We start from the raw sequence: 27,344 nt of genomic DNA, 5'->3' as shown, positions 1-27,344 counted from the left end.
TCACTGCAAGAAGTTGGTCACTTATGAGAATGACACCACCTTCTCCAAACGTCTGGACACCAACTGTAACGGAAACCCCACCCGGTTTTTCCTGACTGTCCCACAGACACAGACCCCTGCATTTGCAGCATGGTGGGATTTATATAGGTGGATGCTCGTGTAATAGTTGTCCATATACATGTGGTACCCTTGATGGAGAAAGGGCGTCATTAGCTCTCAGACAATTTTGCCTGGGATGCCAATTGTGTGGGGGCAGTTTGGGAGGTTGATTTGGCGGTCCCTACCTTCATAAATTAGTTCGGTGGAAGTGTACCCTAATGAGCTCTCGCAAGTTTTGCATAATTTTATGTTGTATTTGGCTCGCTTGGAGGGGATGAATTAGCGGAATGACAGACGGCCCTTGTAGCTCATCAAGGACTCGTCGACTGCCACATTTTGCTCTGCGGTATAGGAATTTAGAAATTAATTTTGTAGGAGGGAAATTAGGGGTTTCAATTTATTTAGCCGATCATAGTTGGGGCCAGTCCGTGAGGGGAGGCTAGGGAATTGACACTGGAGTGGAGGAATCTCATCAGAGCTTCCATAACCAGATTCCCTGCATCATGTTCCCACATGCTTTATGCATCCATTAGCCCTCTGTGTTTGTACTGTTACACACACATTATGGCTGGTCCATACAATCAGGGTAATTGTTACCACCCACCTTTCGTGTCTCCCTTTTTTCCTCAGACTGTAAGCTTGCGAGCAGGGCCCTCTTTCCTCTTGGTATTTGTAATAATCTACTGTATGTGATTATTGTTATGCTGTAATGTCTATTGTCTGTACAAATCCCCTCTGAAATGTAAAGTGCTGCGGAATATGTTGGCGCTATAAAAATAAAATTATTAAATTTATTATTTATTAAAACGGACTCAGGACATGACGGCTGCAAATACAGGGGTGTTGTGGACAGCTTTTGTTGCCCAGAAAGAGCAGAGTGTTTTTTTTGCTAATCCCATATTCAGGGTAAGGCCCAAAAATTTTTTTATTTTGGGGACATTTGTGGGGATCCAGGAACAGGAATGAAAGGCAGTGGGTTTTTGGGAGATGTATTGTCGGGCATATAAGTTTGTTTAGTGGGCGATCAATTGTAGGACTTCTGGGATAATGAAAATTTGGAAAAAAATCAAAGGGGATAAAATTGGTGACATCTATTCTTATTCCAGGGGGAATTTGGGGCAAAATGAAGTGTTATTATACCACAGCTATTTGGGGACTGCGGTACTTGGTCCTGCCTCTAAAGCTTCAGCAGTGACGACCGACTCCTCTACCATCAGGCTGGGGGATCCTGTGGAGGAAGAGTCGTCATCACTGCATGAAAACTGCTCTACTTCAGAGGCAGATTTCGTTTCACTGCTGGAGCAAAGCAGGTTGGACGCTAAATATTCTGCGGGCCATTTTTTTCTTTGCCTGCCTAACAAAAAACTAACCCTAATACGTGTAGCCCTAACCTTATAAACCCAACTGTAAAAGATTATAAAAAAAAAAATAAATAAATTATAAAAAATTATTAAATTTTTTTTATAAACCCCTGACAACAGGGATGCGGGGAGGATTACGGAGACTGAGGGTGGGTAATTGGACGTTTATGGGGTTTGCGGAGGCCGAAATTATTATTTTATATTCCTGACAGGGAAGCGCTTGAACGTAGTGTATCTCTCTTCTCTCCCAGAACAGCTACAATGAGAGAAAAGAGGGGCACAGCCCAAGTGCTGCCATATTTACTAATATTGGGGCTTCTGATTACTGTGATAGACCCCATCACAGTAAGCAAAAGCCAGCAGCCAATGAGAAAATTCTCATTGGTTGCCGGGTGCAGGCAGGCAGATCTTGGCGGGTGCACGCACATGCACCCACCATTTTCTTTCTGCCAGAGGAAGGAGGGAGGCCGAGGGACTGCTGATCCGGTACAAAAGGTAAAGTGGGGGGCTCGGGGGACCCCATTTCTGTCTCCTCTGATGTGCGATCACATCTGTCGAGCGAGAAATTAAATGGAAAATCTCACTTTTTTAATGCGGTCGCCATTATACAGTTAATAATGGCAATCACAACACAGGGGTCAGCAATAACCGACCCGAATCATGTTCTCTGGGGTCTCAGCTACCTCCGGTAGTCAAGACCCCAGAGGAATTTCAACTCTCCGTTATACCCATATTCCTCAACTCCGTTAAAAAGCGGCGCTGAGGTATAAGAACCCTTAACTGCCGCTGTTAAAAGGCGTATCGGCGGTCGTTAAGGGGTTAAGTATCTTCTATCATATAGACCTCTCAAAGTGACTTCAAATGTGATGTGGTCCCTAAAAAAAATGGTTTTGTAAATTTTGTTGGAAAAATGAAAAAAAAAAAAAAATCACTGGTCAACTTTTAACACTTATAACTTCCTACCAAAAAAAAAATGTTGGTTCCAAAATTATGCTGATGTAAAGTAGACATGTGGGAAATGTTATTTATTACCTATTTTGTGCGCCATCTCTCTGTGATTTAAAGGCATGAAAATTCAAATTTGGAAAATTGTGAAATTGTCAAATTTCCATTTTTTCACAAAAAAACACAAGTCATACCGAAGAAATTTTACCAATATTACAAAGTACAATATGCCACGAAAAAAAGTGTTCTCAGAATTGTAAAAATTGACCCGGTCATTAACGTGCAAACCACCTTCGGGGGTAAAGGTGTTAAAGATCTGGGCAGCTAAGGGTCAGCAACTTCTAGTTCCAGGGGGTAGGATGGATTCACCAAGCTGTAAGTTGTGGTCAAAACTGGCATCACTCCATTAGAAGAATTTCCATTGCCCAAAGTAATGGGGACAGTGGCAGAATGGTGACCACTTGATAAAGCCTATAAAGCAGGGACAGCCAGTGAATGAGAATAATCTGTCACTTCTCTGAAGTTAGTGTTTACTACTCACCTGGGTAGTCATGTGTAGGAATCTCCTCTTTACACCCCTCATCACCCCTCATATATGTCTCTGTAGTATTAATATGGGTCACATCTTTAACCTGAAACAAATTTTATAAGAGTCATTCACAGATGGAGAAGTCACATCTATGATCAGCTCTAATCCTGCCATCTCCACCGTTCTCATTACACAAGTATAAGGCTGAGTTCACATGTGTTTATTTCGCGTTTCCGCGGCGGTTTTAACCGCGCCATTTTGCCGCGAAAACGCAAAAAATAAGCATCCCATGCATTCCTATGGGATTCCGCAATGCTGTGCTAATGCTGCGGTTTTTACCGCGGCGGAATCGCTTTGCGGTAAAAACCGCAGCATGCTCATTATTTTGCGGAATCGCGGCGATCCCGCACCCATAGGAATGCATTGTTCCGCTTACTTCCCGCATGTGGCTGTGCACACCATGCGGAAAGTAAGCAGAACAATTGCGGATGGTACCCACGGTCCGGAGGAGAGGAGACTGTCCTCCGGGCTTTGGGTACCATATCCCTGTAAAAAAAAGAATTATAAAATAAAAAATATTGTTATTCTCACCCTCCGACGTCCTGCGCAGCATTCTCGCTTCTCTCCACGCTCCGGTCCCAGTAATCCTTTGCGAAAATGCCCGCGATAATTACCGCGAGAAGTCGCGATCCCGCGAGAACGGACGTCATTGCGGGCATTTTCGCAAAGGATTACTGGGAACGGATGCGCGTGACGTCGGAAGGTAAGAATAACAGTATTTATTTTTTTTTTTTTACATTCTATCTTTTACTATTGATGCCGCATAGGCAGCCTCAGTAGTAAAAAGTTGGTCACACTTGTCAAACACTATGTTTGATGAGTGTGACCAACCTGTCAATCAGTTCTCCAAGCGATGCTACAGATCGCTTGGAAAACGCTAGCATTTTGCAAGCTAAATACGCTTGCAAAATGTTAGTTTTTCCGTGAGAAAATCGCGGGAATTTGAAATGCGATTTTCCCGCGGACTGGAATTCCGGAATTCTCGCGGTAATTTCCGTGAGAGTTCCGGTACGTGTGCACTTAGCCTTAAGCATATAATACTGGTGGATAAAACAAGACTGAGCACAAGACCTTCACAGCTATCTACACATCATAGGGGAGATCTCATGACACCTTCTGTCCATCTACCTGATGATCCTGAGGAACATTGTGATCTTCTTGTTTACAGTCCTGTGGAAGAAGAGGACGAGGACATCTCTCTGGTGTTGTCCTCTCACTGGATAGAACTGGAGGAAACACATACAGGGACTGAATTAATTCTTTGCACACAGATAATTATGGGCCATGTGTATTTAGTCTTGTCTCTTACCTGGTGATGTGAGGGGCTGGGGAACCTCCATCATGACGTCCTTGTATAGATCTTTGTGTCCTTCTACATATTCCCACTCTTCCATGGAGAAGTAGACAGTGACGTCCTGACACCTTATAGGAACCTGACACATACAATGATACCGTCATCCCCCAGATCCCTTCATAGTGTTACTGTATAAACTGTATAAAGTCCCAGCATTCCCAGCAGTGTCACCTCTCTAGTCAGCAGCTCAATCATTTTGTAGGTGAGTTCTAGGATCTTCTGGTCATTGATGTCCTCATGTATCAGGGGGAGAGGTGGATTCACCGTGATTGGGCTTAGAAGTCTTCCCCATCCCTCAGACACAGGGGCCTGACAGCGCTCACTAGAGGTCTTCTTCACTACTGTGCAATCCTGGTTATGGAGAGACACATTAATAAATCTCTCTACAGACATTCCCAGAGTCCTCACCTCTCCAGTTCTGTCCATCTGTTAGTCCCACAGATAAGATTGATGTAATGTCACGTCATCAGAATCTCTTACCTCTCCAGTAAGCCGGAAGAGGATCTCTAGGGTGAGGTGTAATATTCTCTCCGCCATCTTGTCTCTGTCCTCATCCATCCTTGATGGGGCAAATCAGGAAAATTCTCTTATATAGAAGATCTCCACTGAAAGAATACTATACTGTAGGGACCTGAATGAGAAGATGGCGATGTATTATTATAAAGGATCCAGTAATACAATTACTAGAGATAAAAAAGGGGAAACATCAGGGGATGAAATATGTACAGATTTTGTACTCAAGATCAATTGATTGTTGAAAAATCCCTTTTTCTACATCACGATGCCCATTAGATTCTGTTGTCAATACAGACTGTCTCATCCATGTGGGTTAAACATTGAAGGAAAAAAAAAATAACAGAAGTTCCAGCACTTTGAGATTGATAATCTAAAAGTTATAGTTAATTGTAATTATCAAAACACTTCAAAAACCCTCCGAAAAACGCTGTTGCTGTTTTTTTGCAACGTTTTTTCAATTTGTCATTGATTTCTATAGGTGAAAAAAATGCTGCAAAAACGCTGTATGACAGTATTCTTGGTACTGGATAAAGTCCATTCCTCATCTAACTTAAAAGATTCCCCTGCGATTGTCTCATTAGATGCGGAAAAGGCCTTTGACAACATTAATTGGGAGTGGTTATACAAGATCTTTTAAGATCTTAACAAGGATGTCTTTATCAGATCCCTTCTTTAATTACATTCGAAATCTCTCTTCTCCGAGAGCTCAAGTATACACTCCGGCTTTTCTGTCTACTCCCTTCCCTCTCGAAAAGTGAATGAGACAGGGACGCCCGTTGTCCCCCCTCCTTTGTAACTTGGCCCTTGGCATTTTATCGGATCCAAATACATTTTCCGGGATCCAATTTACCAAGAAATCGGTTCAGGTGGTCTTTTTTGCAGATGACGTCATTTTGTTTATGTATGATCCCTCTCAACATCTGCCGATAGTGCTTGACCTGCTTAGGGATTTTGGTTCTTACTCCGGTTTTAAAATCAAAGTAAAAAAATGCTAAATACATCAATTAACTGAAAAAGGAATAAAAGTTTACTCAACTATGTCATTGGGTGGTTTGTCATTAGCACCTTCGTATATTACTTATCTGGGAATTAAAATAGGCCGACTGCCAACATCTCTGTACATGTGAAATTATCCCCCTCTTATAAAAATTTTTACTAACCAGCTAAAGGCATGGCAGTATTTACCCTTATCCTTTATGAGGAGGGCACACTTGGTGAAAATGATTAGTACAGTCAGGCTCATCTACCAATTACAAACCCTACCATTACTCGTAAAACACTCTGATGACACCATACTCAATAGGGCCTTTAGTAAGTTTATCTGGAGGGGTAAACGTCCTTGGATTAGTCTGAGCAAACTCATGGTGTCTAAAGACGATGGAGGCATTAACTATAATCTTGCCTGCCTCTCCCGCTATATACTCAAATATAAGCCAAGATTTTCAGCCCATTTTTTTGGGCTGAAAGTTCCCCTCTCGGCTTATATTCGAGTCATATACACCAGGGGGTCAGAGGGGGGGCGGGGGTGTCAGGTCATACTTACCCATCCTGGCACGGTCTCTGCAGCCCCCAGCTTCTCCACGATCTACTTTGCTTCCTTCAGCGGTCACGTGGTACCGCTCATTAAACTCATGAATATGCGCATATTCATGAGTTTAATGAGCGGTACCACATGACCGATGAAGGCAGGAAGGGAGATCGCGGAGAAGCTGGGGGCTGCAGAGACCGTGCCAGGACGGGTAAGTATAGCGATATTCATCTGTCCTGCGTCCATCGCTGCTCACCGCTGTCTGCCACGTCATCTGTCAGTGACGTTCAGACAGCACAGGGCATGGTGACGTGGTTAGTGCGTAGTCTGAACGTCACTGACAGATGACATGCCAGACAGCAGCAAGCAGCGATGGACCCCAGACAAGTGAATATCTCAGGTGCCAGCAGCGACACTGGCACCTAGCCCCAGCGATGGAGAGGTGTCTTTTTTTTATTTTTAAATGCAGCAGCACATGGGGGCATAATCTATGTAGCATCTTATGGGGGCAGCATATTGGGGCATAATCTATGGAGCATCTTATGGGGACAGCATATAGGGGCATAATCTATGGAGCATCTTATGGGGACAGCATATAGGGGCATAATCTATGGAGCATCTTATTGGGGGCATTATTAACCTTTGTGCAGCATTATATGAGGTGTATTTTGTATGGAGCATCTTATGGGGATATCATGAACTGTATAGAGCATTATGTGGGGCTCCTGATTCAATGTTGATATTCAAAAATATTTAATCTACTGATGTCTCAATTAATTTTACTTTTATTGGTATCTATTTTTATTTTTTAAATTTACCAGTTGCTGCTGCATTTTCCACCCTAGTCTTTTACTCGAGTCAATAAGCTGTCCTAGTTTTTTGCGGCAAAATTAGGGGGTCGGCTTATACTCTAGTATATACGGTAATTGACTACCTTCACAAAAGACACACGTATTCTGATCACACACTGGAATCCGATAATGTATGCTTTCTTCCATTCCCGTATTGCCTCATTACCTTCTGTAGTAAGGAGATCTGCTATTCTTAGGGATACTATCTCCACTTGGAAGGTGGTAAGGCAAAAGTTTGGCCTTTCTTTTAGAATTTCAAAACATCTTCCATTATGACGAAACCCTGAATTCCCTCCGGGTAGCGAAAATAAGATTCACAAAATGGCAACAGGCGGGGATTAATACTGTCTCTCATCTTCTCCACCCAACTGAATTGAGATCGCTAACTTGTACAGAATGGCTAGAGAAATATAACCTACCTCCCCAACACTATTTTCAATAGGAGCAAATCATACTCTCCATTATAGCCAACTTAAAAGATGTTACATTCTAGGCTGCCCAAAAAGAGTTGGATGCCATTTTGTCATTTCCCATGGGTACCCCTTCAATATTGGTTCTTTATTCTGTAATGAAATCTGATCTACTGGGGGTGCACCCGGACATCTTCGTTAACCCCTTCACCCCCAAGGGTGGTTTGCACGTTCATGACCGGGCCAATTTTTACAATTCTGACCACTGTCCCTTTATGAGATCATAACTCTGGAACGCTTCTATGGATCCCGGTGATTCTGACATTTTTTTTCTCGTGACATATTGTACTTCATGATAGTGGTAAAATTTCATTCAAATAACTTGCCTTTGTGAAAAAAACGGAAATTTGGGGAAAATTTCTCAATTTTCCAACTTTGAATTTTTATGCCCTTAAATCAGAGATACGGCACACAAAAAAACTTGATAAGTAACATTTCCCACATGTTTACTTTACATCAGCACAATTTTGGAACCAAAATTTTTTTTGTTAGGAAGTTATAAGGGTTAAAAATTGACCAGCGATTTCTCATTTTTGCAACACCATTTTATTTTTAGGACCACATCACATTTGAAGCCACTTTGAGGGGTCTATATGATAGAAAATACCCAAAAGTGACACCATTCTAAAAACTGCACCCCTTAAGGTGCTCAAAACCACATTCAAGAAGTTTATTAACACTATAGGTGCGTCACAGGAATTTTTTGAATATTTAAAAAAAAAAAAAAAAATGAACAGCTAACTGTTTTTCACAAAAATAGTTCAATTTTTTTTATTTTACCAAGGGTAACAGGACAAATTGGACTGCAAAAGTTATTGTGCAATTTGTCCTGAGTACGCTGATACCTGATATGTTGGGGGGAACCACTGTTTCGGCGCATGGCAGAGATCAGAAGGGAAGGAGCGCCGTTTGACTTTTTCAATGCAAAATTGGCTGGAATTCAGATCGGACGCCATGTCACGTTTGGAGAGCTCCTGATGTGACTAAACAGTGGAAACCCCCACAAATGACCCCATTTTGGAAACTAGACCCCCCAAGGAACTTATCTAGATATGTGGTGAGAATTTGGAACCCACAAGGGCTTCACAGAAGTTTATAACGTACAGCGGTACAATTAAAAAAACATATTTTTTCCACAAAAATGATCTTTTCACCCCCAATTTTTATTTTCCCAAGGGTAACAGGACCCTAAAAGTTATTGTGCAATTTGTCCTGAGTACGCCGATACCCCACATGTGGGGGTAAACCACTATTTGGGCGCATGGCAGAGCTCGGAAGGGAAGCAGCGCCATTTGACGTTTTTGGCTGGAATTGAGATCTGACACCATGTCGCGTTTGGAAAGCCCCTGATGAAACAAAACAGTGGAAACCCCCCACAAATGACACCATTTTGGAAACTAGACCCCCAAGGAACTTATCTAGATGTGTGGTGAGCACTTTGACCCCTCCGGTGCTTCACAGAAGTTTATAACGCCCGGGCGTGAAAATAAAAAATTTGTATTTTTTCCACAAACATGATCTTTTAGTACACAATTTTTTTATTTTCCCAAGGGTAACAGGAGAAATTGAACCCCAAAAGTTGTTGTCCAATTTGTCCTGAGTACACTGATACCTTATATGTGGGAGAAAACTACTGTATGGGCACACGTCGGGGCTCGGAAGGGAAGTAGTAACGTTTTGGAATGCATACTTTGATGGAATGGTCTGTGGGTGTCATGTACGTTTGGAGAGCCCCTGATCTACCTAAACTATTGAAACTCCCCACAAGTGACCCCATTTTGGAAATTAGACCCCCCATGGAACTTATCTAGATGTGTGGTGAGCACTTTGAACCCCCAAGTGCTTCACAGAAGTTTATAACGCCCGGGCGTGAAAATAAAAAAAAAATCATTTTTTTCCACAAAAATGATATTTTTGCCCCCAATTTTTTATTTTCCTAATGGTAACAGGAGAAATTGGACCCCAAAAGTTGTTTTGCAATTTGAACTGAGTAGGCGGATACCCTACATGTGGGGGTATAACACTGTTTGGGCGCATGGCAGAGCTTGGAAGGGAAGGCGCACCATTTGACTTTTTCAACTCAGAATTCGCTGGAATTGAGATCAGACGCCATGTTGCATTTGGAGAGCACCTGATGTGCCCAAACAGTGGAAACCCCCAATTCTAACTCCAACCCTAACGCCAACACACCCATAACCCTAATCTCAGCCCTAACCCTAGCGGGAAAATGGAAATACATTTTCTTTTAATTTTATTATTTTTCCCTAACTAAGGGGGTGATAACGGGGGGTTTGATTTACTATTTATGGCGGTATTTATTTTTGGCGGCTGTCGCACACTAAAAGATGCTTTTTATTGTAAAAATAGTTTTTGCATCACCACATATTGAGAGCTATAATTTTTCCGTATTTTGACCCACCGAGTCATGTGAGGTCTTATTTTTTGCAGGACGAGTTGACGTTTTTATTGGTACCATTTTCGGGCACGTGACATTTTTTGATCGCTTTCTATTCCGATTTTTGGGACGCAGAATGAACAAAAACCAGCGTTTCATGAATATCTTTTGGGGGGGTGCGTTTACACCGTTCCGCGTGCGGTAAAATTAATAAAGCGGTTTTATTCTTCGGGTCAGTACGGTTACAGCGATACCTCATTTAGGTTTTTTTATGTTTTGTCGGTTTTAGGCATTGAAAACTATTTTATATAAAAAATAATTATTTTTGTATCGCTTTATTCTGCAAGCTATAACTTTATTTTTTCGCTGACGATGCTGTATGGCAGCTCGTTTTTTGCGGGACAAGATGACGTTTTCAGCGGTACCATGGATATTTATATGCGTCTTTTTGATCGCGCGTTATTGCACTTTTTGTTTGGCGGTATGATAAATCATTTTTTGCTTCGTTTTTTATTTTTATTTAAGGGGTTCGCTAAAGGGGTTAACTAATGGGACAGTTTTATAGGGCAGGTTACGGACACGGCGATACCTAACATGGGTACTTTTATTGTACTGTTTTTTTTATTTCCAAAAAATGGATTTATTGGGGGAATATTTTTTTTTTTCTTCTAATTTATCTGGCGATTTTTTTTTTTAAATTACTTTTTTTTTTTTTTTTTAACTTTATTACATAGTCCCAGGTGGGACATCACTGTCTGTCACATCAGAGATCACTGTGACAGATCAGCAATCTGTCACAGGCATTGAAGAAGACTTCCTCATGCCTGCGCTTTGCAGGCACTGAGGAAGTCAGCTCCCTACAGGCCCCCGTCGCCATCTTGGATTCGGGGGCCTGTAGGGAAAGAGACCCCCGCAGCAGCGCTGCACATTGCGTTGCCGTGGGGGGCTCAGGGAAGCACGGAGGGAGCCCCGTCCCTGCCAATGCTTCCCTTTAAACCCCGGTACACCGCGATCATGTTTGATCGCGGTGTGCAAGGGGTTAACGTGTCGGGGGCGGTCCGTGACCGCCCCTGACACATAGTGCCGGGTGTCAGCTGTGATAATCAGCTGACACCCGGCCACGATCAGCGGCGCTCACCACGTGAAATAATGCTGGAAAAACAAAAAACGCACCAAAAACACAGGTATCAGGTTTTGCTGCATTTTTTGTGTCAAAAAGTTGATGCTACAGAGATGGACTTTTTTTTTTCCAACACTAAACTGTATCAGCATGAACAAGACACAATCTAGCATACCAAAACTGCCGCAAAAAAATGCATATAATATGACTCAAAAAAAAAAATGCTTTTCCTCTGCGGCTTCTTTTATGCCAAGAGATCAGGTTTTGCTGCAGAAAAAAAAATGCTGAAAAATATCTAGTGTGAACTTACCCTAAGACTTAATATGCTGCAAATTTAAAAAAAATGCTGCAGTTCTCCATTTTGGACAGAAAAAAAACAAGCATGTGCAGATTAGATTAGATTTCTAAAAACTCATAACTTTTCCCGATTCTGTACCTGTAAAATGTAGCATTTCATTTGCATTAAAAAAAAAAAAAAATAAATAAAATGCAAAAACGCTGCATGTCTCCATAGCCTTAGGGTTTGTGCACAATACATTTTTGTGGCATGGACCTGAAAAAGTGCAGGTCATGTACGTGTCATGCTGCAAAAATGTTGTTGACCCAGGCTGCAAATCAAAAGGGGAGACGCTGGCTGTTCGGAGGGGGTCTGCTGGGTCCCAGTCTCGTGGCTTCAGACTACAGATGGCTCCTGGGCCATGTCTTGCGACTGGACTTGGTATACGATAAGCCGTGATTACAGAACATCAGATGTTATACTGGCCGTATATTATCCTGTATTTAGTATCTAAAGGGGCATAAACAATTGTGGTCGCAGAGGAGGCAACCATGACTAGGCCTATGTCTAATGTGTTTTAGTGACTGCTGGCCTATCAGAGGTGGCGGATCATGTCGTCATGCCTGTTGCATACAGCTAATGACAAGGGCGGACAATGGCAGCTTTGGGCTACTGTGCAAGAAATGTGTCTGGGCCCCCTTCCTTTTAATGGCAACAAAGAGATAGAGAGAAAGATAGATATGGCTGAGGGGATGATTAGGGGTAGTAGTCCGGTAGCTCTGGCTGACGGAATGATGTGGGATATTAGGGGTAGTAGTCCGGTAGCTCTGGCTGACGGGATGATGTGGGATATTAGGGGGAGTAGTCCGGTAGCTCTGGCTGACGGGATGATGTGGGATATTAGGGGTAGTAGTCCGGTGGCTCTGGCTGACGGGATGATGTGGGATATTAGGGGTAGTAGTCCGGTGGCTCTGGCTGACGGAATGATGTGGGATATTAGTGGTAGTTGTCCGGTGGCTCTGGCTGACGGGACAATGTGGGATATTAGGGGTAGTAGTCCGGTGGCTCTGGCTGACGGGACAATGTGGGATATTAGGGGTAGCAGTCCGGTGGCTCTGGCTGACGGGATGATATGGGATATTAGGGGTAGTAGTCCGGTGGATCTGGCTGACGGGATGATGTGGGATATTAGTAGTCCGGTGGCTCTGGCTGACGGGATGATGTGGGATATTAGGGGTAGCAGTCCGGTGGCTCTGGCTGACGGGATGATGTGGGATATTAGGGGTAGCAGTCCGGTGGCTCTGGCTGACGGGATGATGTGGGATATTAGGGGTAGTAGTCCGGTGGCTCTGGCTGACGGGATGATGTGGGATATTAGGGGTAGTAGTCCGGTGGCTCTGACTGACGGGATGATGTGGGATATTAGGGGTAGTAGTCCGGTGGCTCTGGCTGACGGGACAATGTGGGATATTAGGGGTAGTAGTCCGGTGGCTCTGGCTGACGGGATGATATGGGATATTAGGGGTAGTAGTCCGGTGGCTCTGGCTGACGGGATGATGTGGGATATTAGTAGTCCGGTGGCTCTGGCTGACGGGATGATGTGGGATATTAGGGGTAGCAGTCCGGTGGCTCTGGCTGACGGGATGATGTGGGATATTAGGGGTAGCAGTCCGGTGGCTCTGGCTGACGGGATGATGTGGGATATTAGGGGTAGCAGTCTGGTGGCTCTGGCTGATGGGATGATGTGGGATATTAGGGGTAGTAGTCCGGTGGCTCTGACTGACGGGATGATGTGGGATATTAGGGGTAGTAGTCCGGTGACTCTGGCTGACGGGATGATGTGGGTTACTAGGGGTAGCAGTCCGGTGACTCTGGCTGACGGGATGATGTGGGTTATTAGGGGTAGCAGTCCGGTGGCTCTGGCTGACGGGATGATGTGGGATATTAGGGGGAGTAGTCCGGTGGCTCTGACTGACGGGATGATGTGGGATATTAGGGGTAGCAGTCCGGTGGCTCTGACTGACGGGATGATGTGGGATAATAGCTGTAGTAGTCTGGTAGCTCTGGCTGACAGGATGATGTGGGATATTAGGGGTAGTAGTCCGGTGGCTCTGGCTGATGTGGGATATTAGGGGTAGTAGTCCGGTGGCTCTGACTGACGGGATGATGTGGGATATTAGGGGAAGTAGTCCGGTGGCTCTGGCTGACGGGATGATGTGGGATATTAGCTGTAGTAGTCTGGTAGCTCTGGCTGACAGGATGATGTGGGATATTAGGGGTAGTAGTCCGGTGGCTCTGGCTGACGTGGGATATTAGGGGTAGTAGTCCGGCGGCTGTGACGGGATGATATGGGATATTAGGGGTAGTAGTCCGGTGGCTCTGGCTGATGGGATGATGTGGGATATTAGGGGTAGTAGTCCGGTGGCTCTGGCTGACGGGATGATGTGGGATATTAGGGGTAGTAGTCCGGTGGCTCTGGCTGACGGGATGATGTGGGATATTAGGGGGAGTAGTCCGGCGGCTGTGACGGGATGATGTGGGATATTAGGGGGAGTAGTCTGGTGGCTCTGGCTGACGGGATGATGTGGGATATTAGTGGTAGTAGTCCGGTAGCTCTGGCTGACGGAATGATGTGGGATATTAGGGGGAGTAGTCCGGCGGCTGTGACGGGATGATGTGGGATATTAGGGGGAGCAGTCTGGTGGCTCTGGCTGACGGGATGATGTGGGATATTAGTGGTAGTAGTCCGGTAGCTCTGGCTGACGGGATGATGTGGGATATTAGGGGTAGTAGTCCGGTGGCTGTGACGGGATGATGTGGGATATTAGGGGTAGTAGTCCGGCGGCTGTGACGGGATGATGTGGGATATTAGGGGCAGTAGTCCGGTGGCTCTGGCTGACGTGGGATATTAGGGGTAGTAGTCCGGCGGCTGTGACGGGATGATGTGGGATATTAGGGGTAGCAGTTCGGTCGCTCTGGCTGACGGGACTACGTGGGATATTATAGTGAATGTGGCTATGCGGAGTGGGCGGGGCTCTACACTCAGCTATAATATATATATATCTCATAAGTTACTATGCCCGGCGCTGCTAGTAGATGTGAATAAAAATGACACAAGGAACAAGCTGCAGGGCAGACACACAGATCTGTGGGAAACACTGTGGAGACAGAAACAACTCAATGTGTAGATAAAGAAGTCTGAGGCGCTGATTCAGACACCAAATCTCCCTTGGTCTGGGTGCAGACGGATATTGGGATAATTCACATAGGAAAACAACTTTTTACACAACTAAATGAGGTTTAGGAATAAAGTCTGATTACTTTAGTAGTAATTGCTGTGGCTGTACGGTGTGAGGGGGCGCTGCGCTCTGCGGCTGTACGGTGTGAGGGGGCGCTGCGCTCTGCGGCTGTACGGTGTGAGGGGGCGCTGCGCTCTGCGGCTGTACGGTGTGAGGGGGCGCTGCGCTCTGCGGCTGTACGGTGTGAGGGGGCGCTGCGCTCTGCGGCTGTACGGTGTGAGGGGGCGCTGCGCTCTGCGGCTGTACGGTGTGAGGGGGCGCTGCGCTCTGCGGTTGTCCGGTGTGAGGGGGCGCTGCGCTCTACGGTTGTACGGTGTGAGGGGGCGCTGCGCTCTACGGTTGTACGGTGTGAGGGGGCGCTGCGCTCTATGGTTGTACGGTGTGAGGGGGCGCTGCGCTCTACGGTTGTACGGTGTGAGGGGACGCTGCGCTCTACGGTTGTACGGTGTGAGGGGGCGCTGCGCTCTATGGTTGTACGGTGTGAGGGGGCGCTGCGCTCTGTGGCCACTGGGTGATAATAGCTCTTTTGTAGTGATGTGTCGTTCGTGAATGAACCGAGACAAAGAGCCGGCTCTTTCATGTGACTGACGAGAGTCGGCTCACCACTGGGAGCTGAAACAATTTTTTTTTTTTTGTCTCCTGCTGCTGTTTGCTTCTCCCACTGGGGGCTGGGAGGAGCCTTAGAGCAGTGAGCACAAGTGGGGAGTGACTGGCAAGGCTTTGACTTGCGACTGGGCTCCTCCCACATGACACATAACTGTCCGGTGATGGGCTGCTCAGTGCAGTGAGTGCACACACATGATCTACGATAGTCTCTGTAACTGCACATTGTGATCTGTCAGTGTCACTGACATAACAGTGGATGTCCGGCAGCTGCAGGATGAGCAGAGGCGCTGAGGTCAGGCACTGACAGCCATCTTATCCCTCTCCTTATTTTCTGTAGTTCCTGCTGCTGTACAGTGGGAAAGTAATAATATAAAGCTGAGGCAGAGAAACTCTGTGGACAGATCCGGGGTATATCTATATAACGCTCTAAGCATCACTCAGTCCGAAGCCTTTATAGACTGCACAAGTGCGACGCACCTGCGCAGTCTGGCTCCAGACAGAGTGTCGCACCCCCCACGAGATCACGGTAGACGCATTCCGCCCAGGAGATCGCGGTATGCATAAGCACTGAGCGCATACCACGATCTCCGGCACAACACATTACAATCACGCTGAATTATCTGTAATCAGTCCGGAAGATATAACATCATATTATATAGAAGTGTAATAAGTTGTTTCATAATACACACATACACAGTAACCTTTTTGACATATTTACAACTACGGCAATATAAAAGTTTATAAGATTCTGCTAAGATACAGTGGTTGAAAATTAAGTTATAAACATGGGTCATAGTGAGTCTAAGGCTAATTATTTTTCTGCTCAAGAGGTAGTGGCACAAAGAGAAGGCAAACAGTATGTTAAAAATGCGAAACTCCTCCTAAAGCTTATAGGGTCTACAACCCGAGGAGGTAGACTTGATGAGACAGAATGGAAAAGTATGTTAATTACCAAGAAAGGTTTGTTACGCGATAGGAATGTATTGAAGGATGCGGAAGCATGGCACAGAACCGCAAGGGAAATTAAGAGACAAATGTGGGTTGAAGAATGTGATTCTGCCACTGGTGAATATATGTATAAGCCACCTCTTGATAAAATGACTCCAGTTTTGGCAGCTGCACCTGCACCATATAAACCACCTCTGTATAATCCAGGGGGGTGGACATGTGCAGTCTGTCAAAATCAGAACCCAGATTGGAGGGACACATGTGCCGTTTGTGGGGCACCCCGCCCACACAAGTTTTCTTCCTTGTACCCAGTCCTGAATGTAGACGGCACACCTCATGTACCAGAGGCCGTCTTGAGACAAACTACACACACACTTACACCAGCAGCCATTTTATGTAAGGGCACACGTCATCCAGCAGCCATTTTAGCTCCGGTAGCATCTGGCATATATACAAATGGTGAGCAGAGTGAGACTGAAGGAGAGGATAAGGAAGAAAAACCAGAAACCTGTTTCTCCACAACCACATCTTTACCACAGAATACAGACCCAGAGCCAAGCAGTGGTGTAGCAGCATCAGGCAATCTAGGGAGGATGTCTTTACCTTTGTATGAGGATGAAAGTCCCCCAAATAGCCCCGAATATACAAATGCTTTCTACCCACGCCGAACTAGGCATGTAGCCCCCACCAATGACATTTTTGTTCCTACCAGACGCAGTACCAGATATGTGAGCTGGAAACCGCAGGAAGCTGCCACTCTAGTTAACAGCTTACCTGATCCAGAAGGGCACCCAATGCCTTTTTATAGGAAAATGAGTCAGATACACAAAACCCATGCAGCAGCATGGATAGACTTAATTGGGTTGGCTGAGATCAAAGCAGGAGATTCATTTTGGCCTGTAATGGAACCATCCCTAAGACCCACGAGTGGAATGCCTGAATATTATCAGACCCTAGCATCTGGGGGGGACTTCCTAGAAAAGCTCCAGAGCTGGGCCAAGGACCGCCTAATAGACCAAGCCACCTCCTTACAGGATACAATGCAAGAGAAAAATGAATCGGTGGAAAAATATTACCACAGGTTGAATCAAATGTTTACTGATTTAGGATTTGACCTCGGGGACAAAGCCCACCACCAAATTTGGGTACAGGCCTTTGTGCAGGGTCTCAGAGAACCAATACGCAAGCAACTGCAAAACACCAGGCCAGAATACCGCAGACTAGAATCAGAGGTACTACATACTGTTGCAAAGGGACTAGAGTTAAACCTGTCAGCTAAACCCCGCACCACCCTTCTGTTGTCCCAAGACCCGTCCCAGAGTAATCTCAGACCACCGAGACCTAGGGTAGCCTGCTTCAACTGTGGGAGAATAGGACACCTAAGGAGGAACTGTAGATCAGCTCCACTCAGGAGAGGGCCAGAACAGCGACAACAGCCTACCCAGGGACCACCTGGACCACGTCCACAATAGGACATTGGCAAGCCGGATCCACCACACACCACATTACTCATACACTCCACAAAACAACCAAGTGGACCAACGCCCACTATCCAGTTAGAGGTTGAGGGCAAACCCCTCACTTTCTTGGTGGACACCGGTGCAGCCAGAAGTGTAATCAGAAACATTGACCTACCAGATCCAGACTGTCTGACGGATGAAATCGTGCCTTGTGTGGGGGTGGATGGAAATACTCGGTACACACCAATGACCAGACCCCTCCATGTAAGTCTCCAGCCAACACAAACCATGTTGTCTCAATTGGTAGTCTCATCCACCTGTCCAGTCAATCTGCTAGGGTCAGACCTGCTGTCAAAATTTCAAGCTAATATTCTGTTTCACGAAGACGGGACAGTCAGTCTCAAGACCCCACTTTCTTATGATCACTCTGCAGAATTATACGCTTTTTTCTCTTTGCAGTGTAACGAGCAGGGCGCGTCCATAGATCCAGTCAAACCAGAAATCATGGCATTGATCCCAGACATGTTGTGGGCGCGAGGCCAAGAAGACATTGGCCGGCTTAAGGTTCCGCCCGTGAAGGTAGAATTGAAACCTGGCGCACTGTTGCCCAGGAAACCACAATACCCGCTCTCTATCTCACAATCTGCTGCTATTACACACCAACTGAAAATCTACCTCGAGAATGGAGCCATCACACCCACCAAGTCACCCTGCAATACTCCTCTGTTTCCAGTGAAGAAGAAAACACCAAAGGGACAACCTACTAAGTTTCGCATGGTACATGATCTGCGAGCTGTCAATGAAGCCACAGTACTGGACACACCGATTGTGCCTAACCCACACACACTGCTTTCATCCATCCCACCCACCTCTAAGTGGTTCACGGTGATTGACCTAGCAAATGCATTTTTCAGTGTGCCTCTACATCCTGACTGTCAGTACCTGTTTGCTTTCACGCATGAGGGTCGGCAATATGCCTGGACTGTGATGCCTCAAGGGGCGCAAAATAGCCCCTCTATGTTTACTCAAGCCATGATGACTGTCTTAGACCCCTGGAAGATGACACATCCCACTGTTGTTCTTTTACAGTACGTAGATGACCTCCTCCTCTGTGCTGACACACTGACAGAAGCCCAAACGGAGTCCATCTCCTTACTACAGTTCTTGGCGCACAATGGATGTAAAGCATCAAAGGACAAACTGCAGTTCTGCAAGGAAAGAGTGGTATTTTTGGGACACTGTATTTCCCACCAAACCAAACACCTGACTGAGGACAGAAAAACGGCTGTACGAAATATACACCTGCCGATCAAGCCCTCACAACTGCAGACCTTTCTTGGCCTTGTCTCCTACTGCCGTCCCTGGATCCTGGATGCCTCTCTGCACATGCAACCTCTGTATGACTGCCTCAAGGTCGACCCCTTCAGCCTGACCAAAGAAGCCATCGATGGATTCCACACGCTAAAGACTGCCATCACATCCTCTCCGGCCCTAGGACTACCAGACTACAACAAGCTATTTTGCCTGTTTGTCATGGAAAAACAAGGACATGCAACTGGAGTCCTGACGCAGCTCCATGGAGGAAGACAACGCCCTCTTGGGTACTACTCTGCCCGATTGGATCCAGTGGCTCGTGGAGCCCCAACTTGCATGAGAGCTGTGTTTGCAACCCACCTACTCCTGGACAAAACATCTGATGTCATACTGGGTCACCAGCTGAAGATCATGGCACCTCATGACATTACTGCCATCCTGGCCCAGACACAGCCGAAGCATCTGTCTGCCGCCCGCCACTTACGTCTCCAATGCTCCCTTCTGCTTCCAGACAACGTTACCATCTCCAGGTGTGCTGTTCTTAACCCAGCCACTCTCCTACCTCTGCCAGAAGGAGGGGAGGGCGAAGACCACATCTCTGACACATCAGTGGAAGAGGTAGTCGACTCTGAAATGGCCCAACATGATTGTCTCGCTCTGATGAGACAGGAGACCTCCGGGTTTGATTCAGTCACGGATGTTCCTTTGGAAAACCCGGACCTGACACTCTTTGTGGATGGATCACGATATGCAGACCAAGAAGGCCGGTTCCATACGGGTATGGCAATAGTTACAGAAGATACTGTGTTACTAGCACAACCATTACCCCCATCCGCCTCTGCCCAGGAAGCGGAACTGCGAGCTTTAACAGAAGCATGCCGGATGTCTGCTCAACGCACAGCCACAATATACACTGACTCACGCTATGCTCATGGTGTTTGTCATGACTATGGACCAATCTGGAGAGCAAGAGACTTCATCACATCCAATGGAACGCCTGTCAGACACCACAGAGCCATACAAGAATTAATGGAGTCCTTGTTGATGCCAGAAAGAGTTGCGGTGGTAAAGGTAAAAGCACACACTGGAGGAACTTCAAAGGAAGCAGTGGGCAACAGACTGGCTGATGTCACAGCAAAAGAGGCTGCCTTACTACCACTTGACCCAGAAACTGTTCATCTTTTCTCTCTTAAGGACTCAGTATCAGAGGAAAAGGAGCCCTGGGAGAAGACACTCTCCACACTTCAGAAACAAGCATCCAAAGAAGAGAAGGACCACTGGACCCTGGATGGAGCCACAATAGATGCCAGACATCTGATGATGTACAGAGGAAAGCCCTGCCTACCAAGAGTCCTCTACCCTATGGTGGCCAAATGGGCTCATGGCACAACTCACCAGTCCAAGGTCAAGATGCACAACCTTGTCCGCCAGTATTACCACGCACCAGGCTTTTCAACAGTAGCCGCCAACATTACAAAAGGGTGTCTTGTCTGTACCCGATGCAATCCAGGAAAAACCGAAAAAACACCTCAGAAATGTACACCCAGACCCCTGTACCCTTTTCAGCGCATACAGATAGATCACATACAAATGCCACACTCAGGGGGTTTTGAGTATGCCTTAGTAGCAATAGACATATTTTCAGGGTGGCCAGAAGCCTTCCCTGTCAAGAACCAGTCAGCAAAAACCACTGCTAAAAAACTTCTCTCAGAAATAGTGTGCAGGTATGGGCTCCCAGAGACCATAGAAAGTGATCAAGGACCCGCATTCACAGCCAATCTCACAAAAGAGATATGGGAGGCCCTCGGGACCGAGTTGGCCCTACATACTCCATATCACCCACAAAGCAGTGGCAAGGTTGAGAGGTTGAATGGTACATTAAAGTGTAAGATGCTAAAAGCTGCACAGGAGACAGGAAGACCATGGCATGAGAGTCTTCCCCTCGCACTGTTCAGCATCAGACATACACCTGCTGGTCCCACCAAGCTTAGTCCATACGAGATCCTGTTTGGTAGTGCTCCAAGGCTAGGACTGTATTTCCCACAACAGTTGTCTCTGCAGTATGACACTTTGACTAAGTTTGTAATTGAACTAACTAAGCACTTAACTAAAATACATTCTCGAGTTTTTTCATCCATCCCAGATCCACAGGACCTAGAAGGAACCCATACGATCCAGCCTGGTGATTGGGTCCTCACTAAGAGGTTCAACAGACGTACCCTGGAACCCAGATACGACGGCCCATACCAAGTCCTGCTGACTACTACCACAGCTGTCAAGCTCGAGGGCAAGCCCACATGGATCCACGCTTCACACTGCAAGAAGGTCCCAGATCCAGAAGCCAGTGGCGACCACCACCCTTCATCTGCCTAATACTTATCCTTTACTTAATTCACCCTGTAGCCAACCTCCTGGGGACAATCACTCATGAGGAGGGCATGATGACTTTCTGGTATAATGTTTCCACCCCCAGGGTAACATATCAATTTGACTATTGTCTTATAGTAGACTGCCCAGGCCCCATGGGACAGTTTGATATTTGGTTAGGTACCCAATTCATCTGTGTCACCACAGCTGAAAGGGGGGAAGGGTCAAACTGTGAGGATTGGGCTCTTGTTGGATGGAACACCGGTGAACATGATTGGGGTTATCGACCACTCCCAGCCTTAGAGCGAAGGGACAAATGGGGAACCAGCCTATTATCCCGCCTGACTCTGACTAAAGCCCCTTTCAAAGGCCAGAGAGCCTTTCCAGGCTTACCCATCCCTGCCACTCACTGCCCCAGGGAGGGATGCATAGTTCTCTACCTTACTATTGACAACCCCTCATTAAATGACCAAGGGTTGTACGTACTAGGCTCAAGTACAAAAGCCGGTAGAGCCGGGAAGGGTGACAACATGGGTAAATTCCGATTAAGAAACCTTGAATCTAGACCATCAACTGAAGAGATAGATGAACCAGTACCAGGAGCTAAGTTCCTAGTAGATTTGACATATGAGGAAGAACTTGCCATAGAAACAGGGTTTTCTGACTCCAACATCTGGCTCGAATGGGTGAGATATACCGCCACTAGTGCAAACCGCTCCTCATGCATAGCTTGCACCACCGCCAGACCCCATTTAGGCACCGTACCTTTCCCAATTAACCCCTGGGAAGATGAGAAGGGATTCCTGTGTACCCTATCTCTATACATGGATAATCAACCAGGTGACTCACAAAAATGCCAATCCATAGCCCATCTATACCCACCTCATCAAAATACCGAACCAACTGGTCATGGGATTACCCCCTACCCAGGTAATTACACCTGCTTCCAACGAGATGCCCCTGGTAGACAAGTGAACAATCTACCATCTGGTTACTGTAATAATCAAGTCATTCAGGTACAGGAAGGTAACCTATATAACGACTCCTTGTTAATAGGCCAAATTTACCAATTGCCTGATGTATATTGGTTATGTGGGGACATGAAGATCAGGCCAAGACTCACTGTTCCATGGAAAGGACAGTGTGCCATAGTAAAAGCCCTTATGCCTTTCCATATATTTGATTTACCCGGCTGGGATCAAGTACTCCAAGAAAGACGTTTGCCAAAAAGGGTAAAAAGGGAACTCCAAGGAAAGAAGGAACTTCAAGGTTCTTTTGACCCCCATATTTACATAGATTCTATTGGACTTCCACAAGGGGTACCTAATGAGTTTAAAGCCAGAAATGAGATAGCAGCTGGTTTTGAGTCAATTATTCCCATGATTGGGGTAAATAAGAATGTAAAATGGATAAATTACTTATACTATAATCAGCAGAGGTTTGTTAATTTTACTAGAGATGCTATACGGGGACTCAGTGAGCAATTAGGCCCTACATCCATCATGGCCTTCCAGAACAGGATGGCCTTAGATATGATCCTAGCAGAAAAAGGCGGAGTCTGCAAAATGATAGGTTCCAGTTGCTGCACCTATATACCGAACAATACTGCCCCCTCTGGAAGTATATCCAGAGCACTTAAAGGCCTTACTGACCTATCAGAAGAGTTAGCTCAAAACTCTGGAACCGATGACAAATGGGATACCTGGTTTGGGTGGTGGAATGGCTGGCAAAAAGCACTTACAAAGTTTGGAATAACCATATTATGTGTTCTAATTATTGTTGCCTTAATTCTATGCTGCTTAGCTCCATGTCTTAAGAAAATGATGATGAAAACTATGGAAACTACAGTGATGACCATGCATGCCGATTTCGAAGATTCCCTGTATGAAAACATGCAATCACCACCTCCGGAATATGCCTGTCTGAAGCAAGCCAATGAGGGAAAGTCCAGGATCTGACTTCCTCCTGTGCAAAGTCCGTTAGGAGGGGGTCCATCTACTAGAGATGGGTCGTCTCGTATATACGGTGAAGATTAGTTAGTTAGGTTCCAGCATTGTTGAGATAGGTAGGCCGGGAGGACAGATCGATAGGCTCGACGAGATTAGGGTTTTGATTTTGCATATCTCCAAAGGAGGGACTGTTAAGGGAAGAATATATGGCACATGAATATATACAAGAATCAAAACTGTATCACTATATGGACGCTTTGCTGGATATTGGGATCATGTTGCTTTAAGATACTTCTGATTTTCTTATATTTTCTTAGAGTTGTTTCTGTATGGTATCACTCACCTAAGCTTCATCAAATATTGAATAAACTGGGTGGACCAGGGTGAGTCAAGCTAGAAGACAATACTTGTGTATATAAGTATTAGCTAGCAATGAGGGAGCAGTAAACGGTAACCCAGAAATGTACATAATGATTGTGTAGCGACCTGGGAAAAGCAAATAGTAACTGGAAACATGCCCATGATGTAACTGATGATGTAGCTCAAATTCTGTTATAAAAGCTGTACACGTTTGATTAAAGACAGAGAAGAATCATACTGACACGATACCCTCTTGTCTTGTGTATTCTTTTCTCGAGTATACGTATACCTTGTGCCAAGCTACAATTCGGCCACAGACAATTAAGACGGGTCGCACCTTAGTGTGACAGAATCATCAAGGGGACCATGCATACCACAAAAGGGAGGTGCGGGGGCCATGCATACCAGAATAGGGGGGTGAGAGGACCATGCATACCAGGATTGGGTGGAGGGGGGGGCATGCATTCTAGGATGAGGAATGGGGTGCCGTGCATACCAGGATTGGGGGCGTGAGGGGAACATATATACCATTAGAGGCATGACGGGCCATGCATACCAGGATAGGGGGGTGAGGGGTACCATGCATACCAGGATAGGGGGGTGAGGGGTGTCAAGTATACAAGGATTGGGGATGAGGGGACCATACATCCTACGATAGGGATGAGGAGGGACCATGCATACCAGAATGGGGGGGTGAGAGGACCATGCATACCAGGATAGGGGGGTGAGGGGTACCATGCATACCAGGATAGGGGGGTGAGGGGTACCATGCATACCAGGATAGGGGGGTGAGGGGTGCCAAGTATACAAGGATTGGGGGTGAGGGGACCATACATCCTACGATAGGGATGAGGAGGGACCATGCATACCAGGATGGGGGGGTGAGGGGTACCATGCATACCAGGATAGGGGGGTGAGGGGTACCATGCATACCAGGATAGGGGGGTGAGGGGTACCATGCATACCAGGATAGGGGGGTGAGGGGTACCATGCATACCAGGATAGGGGGGTGAGGGGTACCATGCATACCAGGATAGGGGGGTGAGGGGTACCATGCATACCAGGATAGGGGGGTGAGGGGTACCATGCATACCAGGATTGGGGGGTGAGGGGTACCATGCATACCAGGATAGGGGATGAGAGGACCATGCATACCAGGATTGGGGGGTGAGGGGTACCATGCATACCAGGATTGGGGATGAGGGGACCATACATCCTACGATAGGGATGAGGTGGGACCATGCATACCAGGATTGGGAGGTAAGGGGTGCCATGTATGGTGCAGATATCAGAGTTACTCTGTAGGAACCTGGAACATGTGTCCAAGGATTTACTTATAAGGGTATGTGCACATGTTGTGGATTTCTGTGTGGAATTTTCTGTGCGGAATCTGCATCTCTTGGCAGAATCCGCAGGTCTAAATCCGTGAGGTTTTTATGCAGATTTATTGTGGATTTTGTGCGGATTTGGCCTGTGTTTTTACACCTGCGGATTCCTATAATGGAATGGGTGTAAAAACTATGCGGAATCAGCACAAAGTATTGACATGCTGCGGAAAATAAACTGCTGCGTTTCCGCTTGGATTTTTCCGCAGCATGTGCACAGCGGTTTTTCCTCCATAGAATAACATTGTACTGTAAATCACTTGTGGATCTGCAGCGTGTGCACATAGCCTTAGAATAATCAGTGCCGGCAGATGTCACTGCACTGACTAATGTAGAACACATGGGCAAATATCAGATATTAGAGGATAACAGAAATCAGCAATACGGACAGGAGTGAGGGCCTGAACCCAGGAGCTTACATTCTGAGAAAATGGCTAAAAAGCCTTCACTAGACCCCTGTACAGCTGTATACTGAGGCCCAGGCTTTATAGTGAAGAGACTGGAGTGATAAAAGTGGGGAAAGGAGCATTGTTTGCAAGAAGAGCCGCATTTTTAGCGAGGTTACTATACCATGGGGCTGGGATCACATCATGGAGATTACACTGTACAGGCCTCTGCTTCTATAAGCTTCCAGTCCGGTGTATACACTCGTGCGCAGGCGCCAAGGCGCTCCCAGCGGTGACGCCGGGTTATTACACTGTTAGGAGACTCACTCAGGGCTGAGGTGACAGGAAAGTCCTGCTGGCAGCGATGTGGCTGGACAGGCTGACGGATGAGAGCGGCGTCCTTGGCGCTGGAGGAAGGCACACTGCTGTGAGGAGAGAAGCCAAGTGTGCGGAGCTACGGAACACTCCGGCCTGGGGGCCTCAATCCAAAATGGACAGTGGCAGTGAAAAGAGTGTGACGTCACACAGTACGGTGTCCCAAAGGGGACAAAAAGGAACCCAAGGCGTTTCTGGGAGGAATGCGTGCCCCTCTGTCAGGGAAATTGCTCCAGGCTGCACTGAGGGAGCGGTATGGAATCTAGGATGATCGCCTCCTCCATCAGAGACTTCCTTAACCCCTTGAGTGATGAGTTCTGTGTCTGATGACCTGTTGTGTTCTGAGTACTAAGTGCTTGTATGTTAGAAGGGGTTAATATGTTGGCCATCTATATAAAGGTGCACAGATTCTATTTGTGAAAGTATGTGATAATATAAAACATTGTTAGAAAAGTTTATTATTAACATTTAAAACACATACACACTCACTCTATCTCTCGAAAATATAAATAGTTTACAATAAGGTTCAAAATTATTTCTTTGTAAAACCAGTTGTATGGTAATAAAATTCTGTTGTTTAAAAAAATTTTTGAGAACAACCGAGGGGGAAAATATTAATTTTCTTTTATATACGGTACATATATTTGACGCTAGAAGGCATATAACTCCATTTCAAAATTGAGGCCTTTTGGTGCCAGGCTATCCAGAAGGAAGATCCATGTGGACTCTTGACATGTGGCCTATATGATCGCCCCCTCTCCAATGCGTAGGAATAATTTATATACCAAAATATTGTGGCCCCTTATAGGATTGATTATGTATATCCTTAAAATGTTTTGACAGCGGGTGTCCTTCAAAACCCTTTTTGATGTTCTTCAGGTGTTCATTTACCCTTTGTGACAATTTCCTTTTTGTGCATCCTCCATAAATGTTATCGCATGGGCATTTGATAATATAAATGACACCCGTAGTAGAACATGAGAGCCTATCCCCAATAGAATACGTTTTTGTAGCTTCTGAGTTCTGAAAGTGTATTTTACCAGGGTTCTTTCTTGAGAGTTATCTGCAGCAGATGCAGACACCGCATGGGAAGAAGCATACAAATCTGCAGGCAAAACCACACTGAAAAACCGCATCAAATCTGCGGCAAAAATGCATCAAAAACACACCTGCATTTTCTGCCAAGAGCTGAATCCGCAATGTGTGCACATACCCTAAGACCAAATGAGAATCATGAGGTCAAAGAAACTGGCCAAGGAGCTGGCTTACGGGTTTGTGGCTTACAGGCATTCTTTGCATTTTTTCATCTCTTGTTTAAGAGATCTGCAAGCATAACCATGCAAACTTTTTATTAGTTTTCCGCCTATACAGCATCATATTCTTCTTCCGT

The 27,344-nt window shown here is 45.9% G+C and overlaps 1 protein-coding gene across 5 annotated transcripts in view; it reads right to left on the bottom strand.

Annotated features, from left to right (window-relative positions):
* Window positions 1-27,344, bottom strand: part of LOC141053009 (uncharacterized) — a 117,572-nt gene that overhangs the window by 31,543 nt on the left and 58,685 nt on the right. For 2 of the 5 annotated variants that reach the window (XM_073550335.1, XM_073550336.1), the window contains 5 exons: window positions 4,829-4,979; window positions 4,520-4,699; window positions 4,304-4,427; window positions 4,123-4,220; window positions 2,947-3,037 (listed from right to left, as the gene is read on the bottom strand). In XM_073550335.1, coding sequence (XP_073406436.1) covers window positions 2,947-3,037; window positions 4,123-4,220; window positions 4,304-4,427; window positions 4,520-4,699; window positions 4,829-4,906 — 571 coding nt within the window. In that variant the 5' untranslated portion in view covers window positions 4,907-4,979. Of the gene's footprint in view, window positions 1-2,946; window positions 3,038-4,122; window positions 4,221-4,303; window positions 4,428-4,519; window positions 4,700-4,828; window positions 4,980-17,993; window positions 18,370-25,763; window positions 25,852-25,906; window positions 26,221-27,344 lie in introns of those variants that run through there. The other 3 variants (XM_073550333.1, XM_073550337.1, XM_073550334.1) reach the window with 3 other exon arrangements.

Source organism: Dendrobates tinctorius, unplaced genomic scaffold, assembly GCF_039654945.1.
Source record: "Dendrobates tinctorius isolate UK_male_01 unplaced genomic scaffold, ASM3965494v1 ptg000164l, whole genome shotgun sequence".
Taxonomy (NCBI): Eukaryota; Metazoa; Chordata; class Amphibia; order Anura; family Dendrobatidae; genus Dendrobates; species Dendrobates tinctorius.
Note: the sequence above shows the minus strand (reverse complement) of the source record. Positions and strands in the feature narration are given on the sequence as shown.